This window comes from Erpetoichthys calabaricus, chromosome 2 (assembly GCF_900747795.2).
Source record: "Erpetoichthys calabaricus chromosome 2, fErpCal1.3, whole genome shotgun sequence".
Lineage (NCBI taxonomy): Eukaryota > Metazoa > Chordata > Cladistia > Polypteriformes > Polypteridae > Erpetoichthys > Erpetoichthys calabaricus.
This window is the reverse complement of record NC_041395.2, coordinates 89,074,782-89,091,778: the sequence shown is the minus strand read 5'-3', so window position 1 is coordinate 89,091,778 and position 16,997 is coordinate 89,074,782. Positions and strand designations below refer to the sequence as shown.

The window sequence follows — 16,997 nt, the reverse complement described above, 5'->3', positions numbered from 1 at the left end:
GGAGGTGTCAAAACTGAGATTACATCAGTCTGATGTGGCTATCATTCTGATTGTTGAAATTTAGGTTTACCATATTCCTAATTTTACATAATGTCAATTGATATATCTGCTTCTTCCTCTTCATGCTTTCCCACTTCAATGTGTTGTTTCAATGTGCCTCATCAGCTCCTCTCCGTACAGCTCAGTTCTGCACCTCCTTGCCAGTCAAGCCCTTTTCCTTCAGATCTTTTACTTTATCCACTCACCTCTACTTTGACTTTCTCTTCCCCTGTACTTCCATTCTCTTCACTCATTTGAGCACATATTCATTGTCTCTACTCATCACATTTTGTTGTACCTCTTACTGTCTCATTTCTTATTCTGTCCTTATTTGTAACTCCACATATCCATCTTAACATTCTCATTTCTGCCTCATCTAATTTCTTCTTCTGTGCTCCCTTCATTGCCCAAGTCTCAGCTCCAATATCATTGCTGCTTTTACCACTGTCTTACCATAAAATCTCAAAAAAAATGCCAGGTAAGGGGAGACATCCCCTCAAAAGTGCATACTCCCCCAACATGCTAGGTGGCAGCATTCCTGGGCTGGTGTTCTGATTCCTATGGCTGTGGAGCATGGTGGGGGTTGCAGTCCAGTGGGACTGTCCTCCTGGGTCCCACTGGGGCCACCAGGGAGAGCTGCAGGAAGGAGCTATCCCTACTTTTCAGATCTCCTGGCTGACCCAGGAATGCTTCCTACTTGCAGTGACCTGACACCAGAAGTACCCCTGGGCCTGGCATAAAAGGGGCCATTTTCACTCACACAGGGAGTCAGCGGTGGGAGAGGAGTCAAGTGAGGCTCCCCTGGGAGAGTAGGAGAAGAGGAGGAGAAAGGAGTGTACTTTATCTGTGGAATGGTAAATAGAAGAAACCTGTGAAAAGAATTTGTAAATAAAACTATTGTGTTTGCATGAAACTGTGGTGTTAAAGTTGTTTCATGTGTTTGGGGTTCGTGGGATGCCCCCTACAGGCCACGATATTTATATAAATGAATATAGATGAAAACAACATATATTATAATATTTTAAATTTTAGCATGTCGTAAACAAGTATAGCTTTGTACAAATTTAGGCAGAGTTAAATCAAACTTTTTAAAATGACTCAAAGTTCAAAGATAAGCATGTTATCCAAGGGGTTTTTATAAACAACTGGAATATAAATTAAATCTTCTTTAGAAAACTAAACAAATAGGTAAGAGTGTATACTGGATGTACATCATTTAATGCATTTTACATGAGCATAATGGTTTTTCACAAGGGCAGGCCAGTCTGGACTGGTTCCAGTCAGCTGTGTCTTGGACAGAGGCAGAGACTGACCTTGGTTTCTCACCTAACTTGAAAGAATAAGCATACCTGAATTTCAGAACTCTGCTCTTAATGTACGTATCGCGGGTAGCGCAGGTTTGGCAGCCATAGACAGCATCTAGCTGAAAGGTAAAAAGGAAAAATGACAATAAACAAACTACACCATAATATTGCACACAGTCTGAGATATTTTTCTGTTTCCATTTAATAAGTTAACAAATAATTTTAAGCTCAGACTTCAGTTAGGATCTCACAAGAACTTACAGAGCAGGGCTATTAAGTACCCAAGAGACATTTTTTGAGGAGACAGTTTAGTTCTTGGTGTCATATTGCTTCTGTTGGGTGATTTATGTAGTCTGAAGTATTAATGGAAACTTCTGTAAACTTTCAAGGCACCATTATGGCAGCTTCAAAGCACAGCATTGTCGACCCCTCATGTAATGTAAAAAAGCACAGAGGAAAAAATTTTTAGAGCTACTGTCTTGCTGCTGTAGGACTTGTGCTCATTTTTATCTCAGACACTCTCTGTTTATCAGATGGTTCATTTTCTCTAGGTGTTTTCTCCAGCTATTCCTACCCATAAGAATGAAAAATCAAAAAACAAGATCTCCTTAATATCTTTTTGGTTTCTGCCGCAGTGGCTGCAGGTTTTTGTTCCAACCTAGTTTCTTAATGAGAAGTCAATTATTGCTGCTGATGAAGCACTTACTGCTCAAGTGACATTTTGATGCTTCATTTTAGTGGTCTCTCTTGTTAAGGTTCCCCACCCTTAATTGCTTAAACAGCTGCATTCAGTGTTTTAATGGTTCCTTATTAGCAATAAGATGTAAATGACAAAGCAGTAAGCAGTTCACCATCTAGCTTGTTTCAATTTACATCTCTGTGTGTTCATCATGCACTGTTTGATTTATTAAAACACTTAATAGAAAATGTGACAGACTGAATCTTATCTGTTTTAGGCTTCAACTCATTTTGATAACCTTGGAAAGGAAAAAATCTATGATATAAGAACCTTACATTGCAGACAAACAAACCATAAAATTAAATAAGGTCTGAGATGGCAAGGATTAGCTTCTAATTAAGCAATTGGGTTTGAATAAAAACCTGTAGCCACTGTGGCTCTCCAGGACCGACATTGCCTACCCCTGTTCTAGACAACAATGAGATCATCAAGAAATTAAATGGAGACATTTTCTTTTGTCTCGTGCTTCTCAGATTTTTCTCCTGACAATAAATACCTGGGTAATCTCACAAGTGTCTCCTCTTGAGTTTCAGCAGAGATCTCAATGGACTCAGATATTCCAAGTAGTGTCTTGAATTTTTTTTTTGTTTTTTTGCAGTTTCAATGTAGTTGCTTTGTGTGCTCAGTAATATACAGTGAAATGTATGGACAATTGTTTGTGGTAATAAAACAATGTTCTATGCTTTTTTAAACAGTTCTTCTTTTTTTCTGAATGATGATAATTGTTTCTCTAGTTTATACTGCTGTGTTCCAATTAGATTAAACTTATTCCGAAAGAAAAAGCAGGCAGTGTGGCATAGTGGTTATGACTTTGGACTTGAAATCCTGAGGTTATGGGTTCAACTCCCACTACTGCCACTGTGTGATCAGGTGAGAGTCACTTCATCTGTCTGTGGCACAACTGGGCAAAGAAATGTCACCAAGCATATCTTAACTTTCTAAGTCACCTTAGATAAAAACGTCAGTTTAATAATAAGTAAAAAATGCCAAATCTTGATTAGATTAAAACAAGACTAGAAAGATAATCTAACCTGCTTTTCAAACCAAACTCTGAGTATGAACTCCTTCTATGAGCTCAATTGTAACTCATGTCTCCTTTCTATTAAAGCTATTTCTAAAGGAATTTTAGGAAAAACATCTGTGACAAAGTTGATTCTTAAATGAAACATACACATTAATCTGTTTAAGTCTCTTGCGTCATCAAAGATCAATCTTTGAGCAGTAAAATGTTCCTATGGGTGAATGTATTAGATTGACAATCTAAAGGGACCTTTTATTGGAGAATGTGAATTTCCCCTTGGGATTAATAAAGTATCTATCTATCTATCTATCTATCTATCTATCTATCTATCTATCTATCTATCTATCTATCTATCTATCTATCTATCTATCTATCTATCTATCTATCTATCTATCTATCTATCTATCTATCTATCTATCTATCTATCTATCTATCTATCTATCTTTATAGGTATTTCAATGGGATGTATCATGCAAATAAATGTAACAATTCAAGGATAACTTTTTCCTTTCACCCAAATCTGCCAGCTTAGGTTTTGACTCCCTGTCACTCTAAAGTGGAAAAGATGTGTTCAGAAAATAATTTCATGGATGGATGAGTAGAACAATATAATCTCAGTTATAATCAGTTTTAGATTTGCGTGCTGAGTGTAAAGTAAAGCAAAAATAACAAATATCTTTTTTTGACAGAACAGTTCCCATTTGATTGAAAGGTTGATGTCACCATATTGCTATCCAGGCAAACTATCATTTGTTTTGCTGAATTTTGAGGACAAAAAAACACCTTTTCCAATTCTTAATTTCCCCAGGCTGCTTTATCCATTTTAAGGTCATGAAGAGCTGAAGCCTATCACAAAGACATCAGGTCCAAGACATGAATCAGCCCCGGGAGGAAAGTGTGCCAGGCGTTAAATTCATGCTTACTCACACTCAGTAAGTTTAGAGCTACCTAACAAAAATATCTTTGGGAAGTAGGAAGAAATTAAATTCACCAGAGAAAATATGCTAGAGCAGCCAGGAATCAAACCCAGATACCTCTTGCTTTCAGAAAGCAGCAATGCTTTAGTGCATTCTCTTCATTATACAAATTCAACAAACAGTCTTCTGAGGGCTATTGTAAGCAAACTGCATAAATATATTGTTAATTCATGAAAAAAAAAATCTTTCTAAATGTTAAATATTTCACAGTAATAGTAGGTCTTACTAATTAATGAATTAAAACAATGAATTTTTCCAGGAAAGCTAAGACAGAAAAACATGAAGCCTTCAAAAGAGAATGGATATAAAGGCTGCCTGTACTGTATACATGAAACTACGTAACTAACCTGGGAACAAACAACTGGTTTATCAAGTAAATAAATGCAATACTTAATAAGGCAATTAACTTTTTTTTTTGAAGTGGTTCACTTACCCCTGTGACTACTGTTTGTTCCAGTGCCTTAAACCCTGGTGACGTGTCGTTACTCAGTGAGTTGTTATATACAAGATTTGTAATCTTGAAGAGAACTTGGAACTGCGCTTGTGGAATCTTTGTTGGAGCAGCACTTGATGTAGAAGGGCTGGTGGTAGAGACTGTTGATGAGGATTGATTTGACCCTGCCGTGGGGCTGATGCCACTGGTATTATTTGCGAGGGATGTACTTCCAGTGCTTGATTGCATAGTGGACATTGTCTTATTGTTAGAGACTGTGGGCATTGCAGGGGTGCTGATGGTGCTGCTATTGCTGCCTTGAGTGCCATTGTTAGTAATTGGTTGTGCAGTGGAAGTAGTTGAAATACTTGTATTAGACTGACTAGTGGGTGTTAATATGGTGCTGGGGGTGCTAGAATGATTTGCTTGTGTCGTATTTACACTTGTAAGGGGTGTAGTAGAAGTAGTTACATTCATAGTGGCAGGATTGCTAGTGGTCGTTGTAATGGTGCTAGATGGCACAGAACTATTCACTTGCGTGGTATTTGCATTAGTAGTAAGAGTAGTGAAGACAGTTATATTATTTGTGGTAGGATGAGTGCTGTGCATTATTACTGTGGTGCTAGTCATGCTAGAATTATTTGCTTCAGTCGTGTTTACACTTGTGGGGAGTGTGGTGGCACCAGTACTGTTAACGGTAGAAGGAGAATTAGTGGGCATTATAGTGCTACTGGTTACCACAGAACTGTTTGTTTGAGTGGTATTTGCATTAGTAGTAAGGGTAGTGAAGACAGTTGTATTATCTGTGGTAGGATGAGTGGTGTGCACCATTGTGGTGCTGGTCATGCTAGAATTATTTGCTTCAGTCGTATTTACACTTGTGGGTTGTATAGTAGTGCCAGTTCCATTCATGGTGATAGGAAAACTTGTTGTCATTATAGAGTTATTGGTTACCATAGAATTGTTTGCTTCAGTGGTATTTGCACTAGTTATAGGTGTCATGGTAGAGTTAGTGGTGGGCATTATTGTGGTACTGATTGCACTAGAATTATTTGGCTCAGTCATATTTACACTGGTGGGATGCATAGTGGCACCAGTTCCATTAACAGTGGAAGGAAAAGTAGTGGTCATGATAGTGCTATTGGTTACCACAGAATTGTTTGCTTCAGTGGTATTTGTACCAGTTATAGCAGTCATGGTAGAATTACTGGTGGGCATTACTGTGGTACTGATCACGCTAGTATTATTTGGTTCAGTCATACTTACACTTGTGGGCTGTGTACTGGTAACAGTTACATTATTAGTGGCAGTAAAACTGGTGGGCATCATAGTGCTACTGGCTACCACAGAACTGTTTGTTTCAGTAGTATTTGCACTCGTGGGGTGTGTTGTGGCACCAGTTGCTTCTGTGGTGGAAGGCAAACTAGAGGGTATCATAGTGGTATTGGTTTCTACAGAACTATGTACTTCAGTAGTGTTTTCACTAGTAGTCGGCGTATTGACAACAGTTGCATTATTTGTGGAAGGATGAGTAGGGGCCATCACTGTGGAGCTGATCATGCTAGAATAATTTGCTTCAGTTGTATTTACACTTGTGGGGTGTGCAGTGGTAACACTTGTGGGGTGTGTAGTGGTAACACTTATGTTATTTGTGCCAGTAAAGTTATTGGTTGTTATAGTGGCACTGGTTACCTCAGAATTGTTTGCTTCAGTGGTATTTCCACTCGTAGTAGGCATAGTGTTGACAGTTTCATTAGTCATGACAGAATGACTAGTGGACATTTGCGTAGTGTTGGTGATGCTAGAATTATTTACTGGAGTTGTATTTCCACTCATGGGATGTGCAGTGGAAAATGTTTCATTTATAGTGACAGAAAAGGTAGGGCTTATTGTGGCAGCAGTGGTTACCACAGAATTGTTTCCATGAGTAGTATTTTCTGTCATAGATTGTGTAATGGGAATTGTTGCATTACTGGTGATGGAATGATCAGTAGACATTTCTGTGCTACTGGTGCTACTAGAAATGTTTTCATTCCCATTAGCATTAGGCGTATTAAGAACTGTTGGGTTATTTGTGGTTGGATGACTAATTGGTATTACAGTGGTGCTGTTAAGAACAGAATCAACTTCTTTAGTGATATTTGTAGTAATTGATGCTGTAGTCGGAAGAGTTGTATTAGGTGTGGTTTCAGAACTAGTTGGAGATACTGTGCTATTGGCAACATTGACATAATTTTCCATAGTGATGTTATCGGAAATTGTGCTCCGAATAGCTGTATTATTCGAAGCATCAAGACTAGTGTGCATTTCTGTGGAGGTGACATTAGGTGACTGCACAGTAGGAAGTGTAATGTTATTAGTGACATTTATTGTGTTGCTGGTATTGTTAGAACCATTAGTGGTTATGGCTGTGTTGACGTGACTGGGCGTTGATGTTGGGTTTGTCATTTCACTTTCAGACTGTTCAGAGGAAGTATCAGTTGTGCTTGCCGTGCTACTGGCAGTGGCATTATTTGAAATTACTGTAGATGAAGGAATTGTAGGAGCAGGTGAAGTGGAGTCTGTGCTGCTCGCACCGCTTACACCGCCACTGTTTCCCAAGAGAATTCCTGAAATATAAGAAAAATAAAAAATAAAAAACTCACACAGAAATTGTTAATACAGGGGGTTCAAACTATAAAATCCACCACAGCTTGCTTTTTCTAATATGTGTCACTGATTATTTGAGACAGGCTCTCACTATACAGCCCTTGTTCTTGGAAATAAAATGCTCATCAGAAGAATAATGAAAATGTCTCACAGTACAACATTTCAGAAAAACATTTTTCCTGAACATAAAATGTGTGACATAAAAAAAACTATTATTCTTTCTTAGACAAACAAAGCAAAGAAAGTGAATTAACAGCAAATTACACAAATGACACGCTTTTTTTAAATAACTAAAGAACTTTTTGGCAAATTAAGCATTAATATGCCTGTCAGGATAAGCATGTCTTCAGTTACCTAGCAGAAAACCAAGTCTTCCTGTCTTTGATAGTATGCAATAAAGACAACATGGAATCCAGAAAGCAAAAGTAAAAATATAAGGACAAATATTAATGCTTACTGGTGCATGAAATAGGCAAGTTCCAATTTATACAATTTTGAAAAACTGATGATTTCATTTCACAGATGATTTTGCATAAAAACATTAGAAATCTGAGAGGAAACCATTTAATCCATCAAGCCCTTTTATTTAGCTAATAGCTAAGCCGTCCCAGTATTTTAATCCAGATGCTTCTTAGAGGTTGTCAAGGTTTGGTACTTAAACTATGTGACTACATGGCTCAGTAGTTTGTTCCAGATTTTCACAACTCCTTATGAAAAGAAGTGCTTTCTGGCTTCAGTCCTAAAAATGCACTACCCCTTAATCTCCACTGATGAGCTTGAGTACGTGAGTCACCCTTGAGCTGATAGAATTCTGCTGGATCTACTTTATCAATGCCTTTGAGTATTTGGAAGACGTGGATTTGGTCCCCATACTTGAGACAAAACAGGTTTAATTCTCTGAGTCTGTCAGAGTAGGACATGTCCTTAAGTCCTGGGATACACTGGGTTGCTCTCCTCTGCACAGCATCAAGCGCTGCTATGTCTTTTTGGTATCACGGTGACCAGAACTGTACACAGTACTCCAGATGCGGTCTTACTAGTTAATTATATAGCAAAACTTTCTTCAATGTAAATTGAACAGTTTCAATGATATAACCTAACATTTTATTTGCTTTTTTAATGCATTCTGTGCAGGGCGTATATAATGAAAATGTTATGTCAACATGAACCCCAGAGGTTTCTTAGTGAAGAACAGTGTCTCCCATCTTGTATTTATAATTGACATTCTTGTTGCCCACGTGTAATACTTTAAATCAAATCAAACCACATCAAATTTATTTATAAAGTGCATTTAAAACAACTGCACCAAAGTGCTGTACAAAGTAAAACAAAAATAAAGTTGTGACATAAAAATACTGGATAAAACTATACAAACAAAGAGGGCAACATTTGGTCTCCAAACCACAGAGCTCAAAAGAACATAACAACTTCCAAGCCACAGAAAAGCAAAGACATTATTTAGTGTCTCTAAAAGCTTCAGAAAAACATACATCTTTAAATGGGATTTAAATGTTAGGATCATGAACAAATAAAGGTAACTCATTCCATAGTTTTGGAGCTGCCACTGAAAAAGCTTGATTCCCTTTCCTTATGAGTCAAGAACATGGCACTAATAAGAGAAATTGGGAAGATGAACTAATGGCCCTGAAGGAAGAATATTGGATGAGGAGATCTGAAATATATAGAGGAGCCAGATTATTTTGTGCTTTAAAAACACAAAGATGCACTTTAAACATTATCCTGTACCTAATGAGCAGCCAATGAAGAGAAGCCAAGATAGGAACAACATGTTCCCTCTTTTGAACTAGCTGAAGATCAGATAGGGAAACCTGACTGACTCCAAGATACAGAAAACTGCAATAAACCAAACTATTGGAGACAAAAGCGTGGATAACAGTCTCCGGGTCTTTGGCAGTTAAGAAGGGCTAGACTTTGTCTATGTTTCTGAGATGAGAACACAGCGTTTATTGGTTTGTTGAAACAGAAGGAAAAATCAAAAATCACCCGAAAGTTTTAACATACATTTTAATATGGGAGGACAGAGGACCAAGGTTAGTGGTAAGGCTACTAATAAAAACAGGACATCCAAGAAGTAGCCATCCAAGCATTTAACATCCTTAAGGCAGTTGAGAAGATTCGTTATATTCAGGGGTAAATACAACTGTGTGTCATGAGCTAGCAATGAAATGCAATATTATGATGTTGAAACTTGACTTGATGTTTTTTTGGAAGAAATAGGTGGATAGGACTGATGAGCTTTGTTGGGCTGAATGGCCTGTTCTCATCTAGAGTGTTCTAATATTCTAATAACTGATCCTAGAGGAAGCATGTATAGCGCAAATAGAGTTGGTGCCTTGCGGAACTCTGCAAGAGATAATAGCAGAGGTAAAGGAAAAAGTGTTGATGGTGACAAAAAAATTGTTGTGTGTGGTTTGTGGAATGTCTCACAATGGCTCGCCTTGGGCAGTTTAAACAATTGATATTGCTCTTCTAAGACTAGTGGCAGTGATTTTTTCACCCCAGGAATGACTGTAGGTGACAGTTCTGGGTCTCACAGGCACAAAGTAGGGAAAATTGGGTCACAAGAAAAGAAGTTTTAAGAAACACTGCTACTGAGTTATTGCAATGTCTGGATCACAATATGAAAATATTAGGGTTATTTTTTTATATTTTACAATACAATACAAGGGGGGACCCAAAACTTCCTTGAATTGGTCAATAGCACAGTAGTAGAGTGTAATTCTAAACTATGCCATGAGGCCTCACATGCCTATAGTCTTGTTAAAAACTCTGTTAAGTGGCATCGTGCTAAGCTGATCACAATGCATGTTTCTTACATCTATCCTACAATCGCACAGGTGACTTAGGTGATTTTTATTCTACGTGCTGAAAAAAGCAAGTCAGGTCATATCGAATCTGAAGACAATGATGATCACATTTTTTTTTTACATTAACAGACTTGTTAATAAAGAATTTCCAAGTGAACAGAATGTTAATCAGTAAGACTATACTGAACTGCTGAGGCATCTGTGGAAAAGAATCAGGAAAGAACGTCTGGAGCAGCAGCGCATGCAAAATAGCATTTTGCACCATGACAGGCACCTGCACACGCTGTGTTGTCAGGCAGAGAGTTACTGACCAAAAAAACAATGTGATTGTTGCTTTGCCAGATCTTGGTCCCTGTGACTTTTTGTTGTTCCTGAAATTGCAATTGAGACTGAAGGGCGGACAGTTTGTTACCATTTTAGGAATAAAGTAAAAGTCACAGTAGGCACATGACATGGTAACAAAAGGTGAGTACAGGAAATGTGCTGGGGCAAGGGTATTATAGCTCAAGGGTGTATTTGACTAAAATGGGTGACTAAAATGGAATTGCTGAAGGTTGTATAATAACTTTATTTTTTACTGTTAGAGTTTGGGTTCAGCTCTAGTATATTAAGTGCTGTAATTCAATTCTGTAAAGTACAGTATTACAAATTATTAATAACCTTTAAAATTTGACAGAAGTTAAATGTATGCATGTGTCAGTGTATTATATTTAATAAAAATAAGTGAAAAATTGAATGAATTCAATTCACTATTTTTTTAAATAGAATTTTGGTATGACTGGGAATACCGAAGTACAGCACATATTGTAGCACTCACTTTGGTGCATCATCTATCTATCTATCTATCTATCTATCTATCTATCTATCTATCTATCTATCTATCTATCTATCTATCTATCTATCTATCTATCTATACGACAGCAGGAGGTAACGAACAGGCTGTTTTCACAATAAATCATTTATTTGTAACATTTTTATATTCATCAGTGATGATGATGATGCCAAGGAAATATGTTGAACACTATTTGGTTCTTAAATGCTAATTAAAATTCCATATTAATTAACCATCTGTAAAAGAAATCCTTTTCATAAGAACTTTTTTGGTAACATTTTTTCTTTTACTTGAAGAGCTTTCTTGTAGTTTGGAACTGATTTACACTTCACATGTAGGTGAACTTGGGGTGATCATGAGCGGAGCAAACTAAGTAGAGTAAAAATTAGCCTTCAGGTTTTCAAGCACTCCTGTCTATTATAGGGGAGAGAGTCATGGCAGCTGGCCCCACTAGATGAAAGAGAAGACAGAACAAAGAAATAAAGATTTTTTTTCCACTTGAAATGACAAGTCTGCTCTTTCACATTGGAAAGAACCCTGTTCACTTCATTGATGACAGAAGAGAAAGCTCTCCACTCTAAAATGAATAGGCTCTTACTGGAATAGCTCTGTGAATATGACAAGAGAAAACCCCCTTTAGTCATAGCACAACCAGAATAAGTACAAACTGATTGGAGACATTTAGAATTCGAATTCATGTTTCATATCAGCTCTTTTTTCCCTATAAGAATGAGAAAGCCAAATTAATTGAATTGTTACACTTAAACATGAATTTTGCATTGGAATGTCTGAAACCATGTTAACTTTAACAAGTGCTATTTCATCTCTTACACACAGAAAGAAAAATTATTCACATAGCATTTGTATTCTCACAATAGACAACAAAGATTTTGTTCTGCCATCTGTACTTTAAAAACAGTGCTTTTTACATGCATGTACCAAAATGGATAAGAAAATAGCTAAAAGAAATCCAATACTTGTCACAACTGAAGACCTTTAGCTTCTCCAATATTATTCAATTGTGTATGTATGATATGTGCTTTTAATAATTCTGTCTATTGTCTTCATAAGCCAATAAAAGTGCTACATAGATTATGTTTAATAATTTGTTTTAGCAGTAAAGTAGTAGTGATTTGTGATCAAATGATTACATCTTGCCTGAAGAAGGGACCTGAGTTGCCTCGAAAGCCTGCATATTGTAATCTTTTTAGTTAGCCAATAAAAGGTGTCATTTTGCTTGACTTCTCACTACTCCCTGCTTTTCAAAAGATTGTCTTGTCAATGTAAATGTAATTGTGTTTTACTTATATTATATAATATGATAGGATTTTTTGCTCATGTTTATATAAACTGCACACTAATAGAAAGAACTCCCTACTCAGATGTAAAAAAACAAAACTATCACCATCTTTATAGCTGTTTACGGTTTTTGTTAAGGCTGTCCGGATTTTTCACATAAACCCTGATGGATGCTTTAATTAAACTGAGTATCAGAGATTTATGGAACATTATCAAAGGGTAGTCAAACATAATCAATGTTTTATGACAAGAGAGTGATCATCAGGTTAAAGGGATTACACTAAATCCAAAGTCATAAACAAAACTAGAGTGAAAACCAGATTTTTCCTAGAAATCAAAATATTTTTTTGCAAAAGAAATCTTTATATATAGCCACAAAGTTTAGATGCTTTCATAACATGGATTCCTTGAGTAATAATCATAACAACTATGCATATTTATAAGCTATTTGGGTTCCTTTATACATACAGTAATACATCTTTATAATTTCTCCTTGTGACTGCCCTGTTATCTGTGGCCAAGTCAGACATTTTTCGTTCATTTCTCTCAATCATAAAAAAAAATCTTGTAAGGAGATGAAACGTGATTTTCTCAGAGAGACACTTATACTTCCCGTGAGACAAGTCCACGCCTGGGGCTGGAAATAAAGGACAAAGAGTAGATGACAAAGTAAAATATAAAAAATTCATAAATGTTGACGCAGTACATATGCAGAGCAGGTTAGAGATAATGGAAGTACGAAAATTTGAAAGTCTTAAAAAAAGGACAGGGAAGATCGCATTAGTGCACACAAATGGAAATTATTACTCGGTGAAATAACAGATCAGCGAAAAGAGATTGAATATATTGTGAGGATTTAAACTATACGTCAGAGACTTGTAGATCGTGTAATGTGTGTTGCCATCAGGGAAAAAAAAGTAGTGTTTCTTTCTAATGACGAGGCGTATCCACAAGAAGTAAAAGATTCCAAAAATGGTACGGTACACATGCAGAGCAGGTTAGAGGTAATAGAAGTACGAAAATTCAAAAGTCTCAAAAAAAGGATAGTAAAGATCACATTAGCGCAAACAAACAGAAATTATTAGTCGATCATCTAAGTCATGTTGCCAGCAAGAATTAAAAGATTCCAAAAACGCTGGCGCGTTATGAAGTCCTGTGAGACGGAGACTTTTAAAATGGGATTCTTTCAAGTCATGCCCTGTTTACAACTATTTTCAAACAAGACCACGGTCATCTAACCTCAGTCGTGTGAATGCTTTTGGCAGACACACTTCCTGTGCTCAAATGGATGGACTTCCTGTGCTCTGAGCTCTTAAAAATTTTATCAGGACAATAATGTTATACATTCTAGATGACACGTCAATGACTAAGCGAAGAAGAAAGAGCATGGACAAACATTCAAAAAACTAATTTTATTTATAAAAGAGACAGAAACGATATTCACTCACAGGCAGTTATACATTGCATTTTCATGATGTAAGTCCAAACACGGAATCAAAATTTAATGCTATCATGAAGAAAAGTTCCAAATATTGATTTTACTAAAGTTTTAAAGTAAAAGTGAAAATAATGCATATGTAACAATTCCCATGAAAATAACAATCTCTTAAAATTGTATATCTGGTTAACCAAACCCAGGGGTGGGCGAGCGAAGCGAGCAGTTGGTGGAGCCCCCTAGTTTTTATATATATTTGTGTGGCAGTTGTTGTTGTTTCTTTTTGTTATAATATCTCTTGAGGTTCTGTAAAAAGCTGAATAACCGTCTTGGAATAAAAAAAAGTTCTATCCACCTAACTAACTAAAACTTGTTGACATCCATGACAATCACAAACACAAGATCACATTTGCCCTTACAAAGAAATACACAAAATGGAAGGTCCCTTGGAAAAAAAAATTATTTCTGCAATTTTGACATTTAGTTCCCTGAGCTCTTGTAAAGCAGCACCAGAATGGTTGTATAACCTTAAGAGGGAGGAAGATGAGGGATGAAATCATTTGTTATGTATTCCCAAAGTCTGGGTAGTGGTGGTAATAATGGTTGGCGATGACCTGCTGAGCAACTATTTAAAGATTTAACTTATTGCAAGTAGCACATAGCTTGACATAACCTTCAACATCCTTTTAAAAAGAGGGCCACCACTAACTAGGAGTTAGTTCTGAATTTCTAGAAATATAATTCCTATTGTGCTTATCTTGCATTTAGGTCTTTGTTTATCAGATTTTTATGACCTGTGAAAATCAAGAAACCCCTAAAGCATTTACTTTTACTGGGCCAAATTTATCACTAATAATTCTTGATTGAACATCAGAATTTATCCTGCTGAGAAAAATTACTTGGAAATTAAGTTGAGTGCTGTAGCTTTCCTGTGTCCAGAAATCCCTATGATACCTGGGTGCTAGAAGTATCAAACTGCAACTTGAAATGAAGAGAAGAATGTGTTCCACAGCGCCAGTGCAGATTTAAATAGTTCTTTTAACTAATCAAGGACTTCTCAGACTTCTTTTTTTCCAGGACTTCTTTAAGCACTATGGTACTGAAGTTTTTCACAATACCACTACTATAGTCTATAAACTGTAAAGTGTTAACTATAAAGTATTAGAATCAGGTTGGTTGAAGTGAAGACAAACAGTGAGGACTGACAAATTTTTATCTCTAGATATTTACAATTGATTTAATGAAAATTCTATATAATATGTTAAATAAAATAAACAAAGGAAAAACATAAATATATTTACACAACTAAAATGATTTAAAGAGCTAGTTAGGAAATAATATTCTCAATGAGAAATTAAATTTCTAAACTAACAAAGACTGAATTAAATGAAAGGCAGTTACTATCAATGCCAATTCTAAATAATTATTTAAAGCGGACAAGCAATAAAGAAAATGCATTGCCTCAGCAATTAAACTGGGATAGAATTGGTTCATAAATACTTTTGTGATTGCCCCTGATTATAGTACAGGCTGAATCATTAGTAGGCCTTGACCTCCTTGATGCAACTAATAGAATATAAGTGCTAAAGGGCAACAATTAACCAATAAAAGCTAAAATATCTAAATAAGAATCATCAAGCAATAAGAGAGCAATTAACTAAATTTGAACAATTAAATAAAGAAACTAGAAAAAGTAATCAACAATACTTTCCTTAGGGTACAGGCACCATGAGGCACAGGAGGCAGCTTTAATAACTTGTCTGACATTAACATGGTCTCCTTAAACCTCTGGAGTGCCATTAACAGAATAACAAAAGAGACTGAGGCTTGGTTTTTGAATTCTACCAATACAGTTAAGGAAACACGTAGTAGTATGTCCCTGGTAATGGAACAATACATACCGTCAACACCCCCCCAAAAATGACTGTACCCCCCCAAAAAAAGGTAATACATAAACAACAAAAAATAATTCTAAGAAACATTTTTCTATAAAAAGATTTTTCTATAAAAAGATCAAATGAAAATTGATAGAAAATCTAATTCTTTGGAGTTCAACCCCCCACCCCCAAAGTAAAGTACCACGAACATTTTGTAATAGAATAAATTAACAAAGTTGCCTAAATAATAACAATATCAATAACTTGGAGGACAAAGGACATGAAACCCCAGTTCAGGTATCATGACACCTATGACAACACACAGTGATACTTCTATGACCATACATCCGTAACGAATTACCACACAGTAGGAACCAACAACCAAAATGGACAATGCCCATTGAAAACCAAGATGGCCTTAGATGTTTCAAAAACACAATGAAAAAATAAATACATTATTTATGATTTCTATCATTTATTTTCTTCATTATGATAATAATTGCTAATATTTCACCATTATTATGTAATGTGTTGTGTATTGTGGGACCATGTCAGAATTTTTCTGTATGTGCATAGGCTTTTCTAATGTTAACATTAACTTACCGAGTAATATCTGTGCCTCTTTGGTAAAGTGAAGTGAGATGGTGCAAATTTGCTTGCCATTTCTGTTACAAAAAATCAATCAAACAATAAGGTGCTGGTGCCTGGTCTGTCCTGATTAGCATCAGATTATTGTGATACCTTCTAAATTGGTCATTAGCTAACAAAATACAGCAATATAGATTTAAAAGTGAAATCAACTGGGAGCCTTGGAAAAATCTGCTCCCCAGGAAAATATATTGTTTATGAGCAGCATAAAATGAAACAACAATACCTCAAGTTTAGAATTAAATGGCTTTGAGGTAAAAAAAAACGACAGACGACAAAAACACAGAATGAACACATGGACTACTCACACTGCATGACTAACACTCGCACTGTACAACCAGTATTAGTGCTAAATATCATGCTGTCAGGGCTGGCAAACAATTAAAAAAAGGATCTTCTTCATACCTGCACTTACCACACCAGGGGCTTCATGTATAACGGCGTGCGTAGAACTCACACTATAACATGGCATAAGCACAAAAGCGGGATTGTGCGTACGCACAGAAAAATCCAGATGCAGGAATCTGTGCGCACGCATACTTTCACGTTCTTCTACTACATAAATCCCGATTTGCGTGAAAAGTAACGCACGTGCACGCGCCTTCTGTCCCGCCCCAACTCCTCCCAGAATTACGCCGCTTTGAATATGCAAATCAATATAAATAGCCTTTTGTGAAAAGACAAAGGGAAAAGCACAGGGGAAAATATAAGAATTTCAGCGAATACCAAGTGGAGGCAAAGGAAAAACGTACTATTTGTTGGTTTAAACAGTGGTATAATCAACAAAAGGAAGCTGATCGAGTGACAGAGTGTCGGAGAAACTCGAAGGCTCAACTTCACAAAGTCGCACAGTGCCCGAAATAAAAAAGAAATCACATATCAAAGTCGCCGTGAAAAAGCGAGTCGTAGCCCACCG

At 36.4% G+C, this 16,997-nt stretch overlaps 1 protein-coding gene across 1 annotated transcript in view; it reads right to left on the bottom strand.

Annotated features, from left to right (window-relative positions):
- Window positions 1-16,997, bottom strand: part of LOC114646087 (uncharacterized) — a 95,215-nt gene that overhangs the window by 56,150 nt on the left and 22,068 nt on the right. Inside the window, exons 2-3 of the mRNA XM_051922493.1 lie at window positions 4,514-7,122; window positions 1,389-1,462 (exon numbers count right to left, since the gene is read on the bottom strand). Of these exons, the coding sequence (XP_051778453.1) occupies window positions 1,389-1,462; window positions 4,514-7,122 (2,683 nt within the window). The remainder of the gene's footprint in view (window positions 1-1,388; window positions 1,463-4,513; window positions 7,123-16,997) is intronic.